Genomic DNA, 2,981 nt, shown 5'->3' with positions numbered 1-2,981 from the left:
CGAACCAAGATCAGCAGTGCAATAAACCGGAGCCTGAATTGTAATCGACGACTTCCTGAATTGGCTAGAAAGGGGGCGCGTAAAAAAACATCACGTTATGTGACGTTGTGAAACATTACTGCCTTGAACTGACAAAACAGCCATCTGGCATCTTTATAGTATTTTGCCTATTTTACCCTTTGATAACTTATTGAGAAGATGCTTCCAGCACCTGCAGTCTTTCATTTCCTTTGGGAAGTCAACTTTGGTGCAGTCAAGGAGGGAGATTCAGTGAGAACATTTGGAAGGTGAGGAGTGTCTACCGCAGGAGGTTGGTGGCACCTTAATTGTTATTAAGAAAGGGTTCGTGGTTATGACTGGAGTGAGTCAGTGGAATGGTGTCAAATACATGAACCGCATGGTTTCCAGGTGTTCGATGCCATTCGCTCCGTTCCGGCCATTATTATGAGCCGTTCTTCCGTCAGCAGCCTCCTCTGGTACGATCTTTAACACACCATGTATAATCGTAGTTTTTAAAAATGATTTGTTATCCATTTTGGATTGCATGGCTGGCTAACAGACTAGTTCATTTTCTAGGTTAGTGAGTTACCAACCAGAGGAATCGAAGGCTACACTGTCTATCCAGCATGCAGCAAGACAGCACCAAGTTGTTGTTCAGACTACATTTGTTGAACCCTTTGACCCCATCATTGGAGCCCAGTACATAGTTCTGGGCGAGATTGAAAAAGCAGAGGGTAAGATTGGGTTTTTATTAGGTTTATATGCTTTGCAACTCCCAAAATTGTAAGGATTTAGGATTAATGCATTTTAAACCCACTACCATATTACTTAAGATTGAATTGTTTGAACAACAGCTGCTTTGTCTTTATCTCTGTGTGTGTGTGTGTGTGTGTGTGTGTGTGTGTGTGTGTGTGTGTGTGTGTGACAAGAACTGAGTAACATGGTGTGACTTGCATGTGTTAGAGTTGCGTTAATTCGAATCTGGTATCAGGATAAATATGACAATGAGTCACCGATTGTATGCTATGTATTTTTTATTAGCTAAGCAATAAGTGGTAAATGCAATTTTCGTATATACGGTCTCTCTGTCCCACCTCGCAGGGCAAAACAGAGAACTGACTTGTTCTTGACAAAGATATTATAAATATACCCTGACAGAAATAGTTCCTGCTTCTGAGCCGGCCTGTCAGAGTAGAAACTGGGCGTGGTTTAGACTCACTCAGCCTATCGTTGATTGTTGGCGCAGAGGCTGGTCCCGGCCCCCGGGCGCTCCAGTTGATAGATGTAACTGTTGCTGTGAAGAATATCTATGCGCTCATGCTCGATACCGTTATCTCACACCTGGCTCCGGTTATCTAACAAAAGACTGTTTGTTCTCGCAACACTATGTTCTGAATGTGCCCCCCCAACTCATTGCACAGTTCCTGTCTTCATGTTATTCTGTATTTTTCCATCATGAGAAAGGCCCATGGCCCTGAAACTCTTAATAATGTTTCAAGTCAGCTATGTTGCATAACACATACATACATCCACACAAGCCAACAGCAGATAATATTCAATCACATATATGGTAACGGGCTATAGTGCATAACACAGAATCCTCATACATGTTGCAAGCGGTGTACTGTTTGCTACATTTGCCTTGCCTGTCTGTGTGTGTGTGACATGGTGTGACTTGCTGCATGTTACAAAGTTGTGGTTAATCAGGTATAAGGAGGGGTGGTCATCACGAGGTTTAACTGAGATGGAAAAATACTGAACAACACAATAGCAGGAACTGAGCAACTGTTACAACTAGGGTGTGATACCAGAACAGTGAGAATCTATACATCGACAGAGGGTGAACTCCAAGAGGCTAGGACTAGTCTGAGCACCTGCGATAGGCTGAGCAAAGTCTAAGCCACGCTCAGCCTCCACTGTGATAGACATAGTTCCAACTCGTCTGTTGGCCAATCACAGTATAAGAACAACTGTTTACGTACATCCTGTCAGTTCTCTGTTTGCCCTGCGAGGTGGGACAGAGAGCCCGTATATACAAAAATTGCATTTATCATTTATTGCTTGAATCTAATTAAAGATAATTAACGACAGATTGTGACTTTTATTCTTCCTGATACCGGATTCGAAAGACGCAACTCTAACAAAACCCACTTACCTATCTCTTCACAGGAGGTGATGGTGTGATGGTCCACGCCCGCGTGCTGAACTGTGTGGATGGGGTGAACCTAGCTCTGCTGCAAAGAGGTGTCAATGAACAGAGGAGCTACTTCAGAGAGAGGGGGGAGAGCAAGGGAGATGCTGCTACTGCTGCTCAGCAACGTGCTCCTCTCTGACCTAGACCCAAATAATGAATCTGTCACAACTGCTGCACTGATACAGTGCTACTGGTGTAAAGTTATGATCCAGGTTGAATTGAATGTTCTTTTGTACATGTTGTAATGTTTATATGACCTGATTTATACCTCAGATGGATTGTGTCAAAAGGTCATATTTTATTATGGTTGGGACATTTTCCCCAAATAGCCGATTACATGGACATATCAAAGATTGAGACTGCGCCTCTAGCTAATTTAGAATGGCGAAGGGTGGAATTACACTATAAAAAGACTTCTGAGGAAATCCTGATTTATACATAAAAGCTGCTTGTTTCTTGTGCACTGTGAAGTCCTTGCCTTTATTTGTCACACAATATCAATTCTGGAAGTCACCCTCTTCCTGCTGACAGAGTTAGGCAGGTTCACTGAATGTTGGCGTCAGGTGTATGAAGTAGATCAAGAAAATGCATACTTACATTCTTATTGTAGCTAAGATAAGAGAGAATGTTTGATGTGGCCATTTATGCAATGGTTACATTTTGTGAATGAAAACCGATATGTAGTTTGGAAATGTATCTTTGTGAGAAACATAAATTCTTGATTTGATATTAGATGTATTTGTGCATGAGGTGTGTGTTATCATGTTGCTTTGTTGTTTTTTTCTGG

At 42.1% G+C, this 2,981-nt stretch overlaps 1 protein-coding gene across 1 annotated transcript; it reads left to right on the top strand.

The window, feature by feature from the left end:
• Nucleotides 1-152: 152 nt before the first annotated feature.
• On the top strand, nt 153-2,655 carry ten1 (TEN1 subunit of CST complex). The gene is made up of 3 exons (XM_024396561.2): nt 153-287; nt 577-734; nt 2,170-2,655. The coding sequence occupies exons 1-3, from the start codon at nt 199-201 to the stop codon at nt 2,331-2,333; spliced, it is 411 nt and encodes a 136-aa protein (XP_024252329.1). The 5' UTR covers nt 153-198; the 3' UTR covers nt 2,334-2,655.
• The last annotated feature ends 326 nt before the right edge of the window (nt 2,656-2,981 follow it).

Source organism: Oncorhynchus tshawytscha, linkage group LG32, assembly GCF_018296145.1.
Source record: "Oncorhynchus tshawytscha isolate Ot180627B linkage group LG32, Otsh_v2.0, whole genome shotgun sequence".
Taxonomy (NCBI): Eukaryota; Metazoa; Chordata; class Actinopteri; order Salmoniformes; family Salmonidae; genus Oncorhynchus; species Oncorhynchus tshawytscha.
The sequence above is the reverse complement of the archived record's forward strand: the minus strand, read 5'-3'. Positions and strand labels throughout refer to the sequence as shown.

What these genes read in the sequence shown, in the direction of transcription:
- ten1 (XM_024396561.2), top strand. Translation starts at nt 199, where the DNA reads ATGCTTCCAGCACCTGCAGTCTTTCATTTCCTTTGGGAAGTCAACTTT. An exon ending in TCAGTGAGAACATTTGGAAG is followed by an intron (nt 288 to 576) that starts GTGAGGAGTGTC and finishes TTCATTTTCTAG; the next exon opens with GTTAGTGAGTTACCAACCAG. An exon ending in CGAGATTGAAAAAGCAGAGG is followed by an intron (nt 735 to 2,169) that starts GTAAGATTGGGT and finishes ATCTCTTCACAG; the next exon opens with GAGGTGATGGTGTGATGGTC.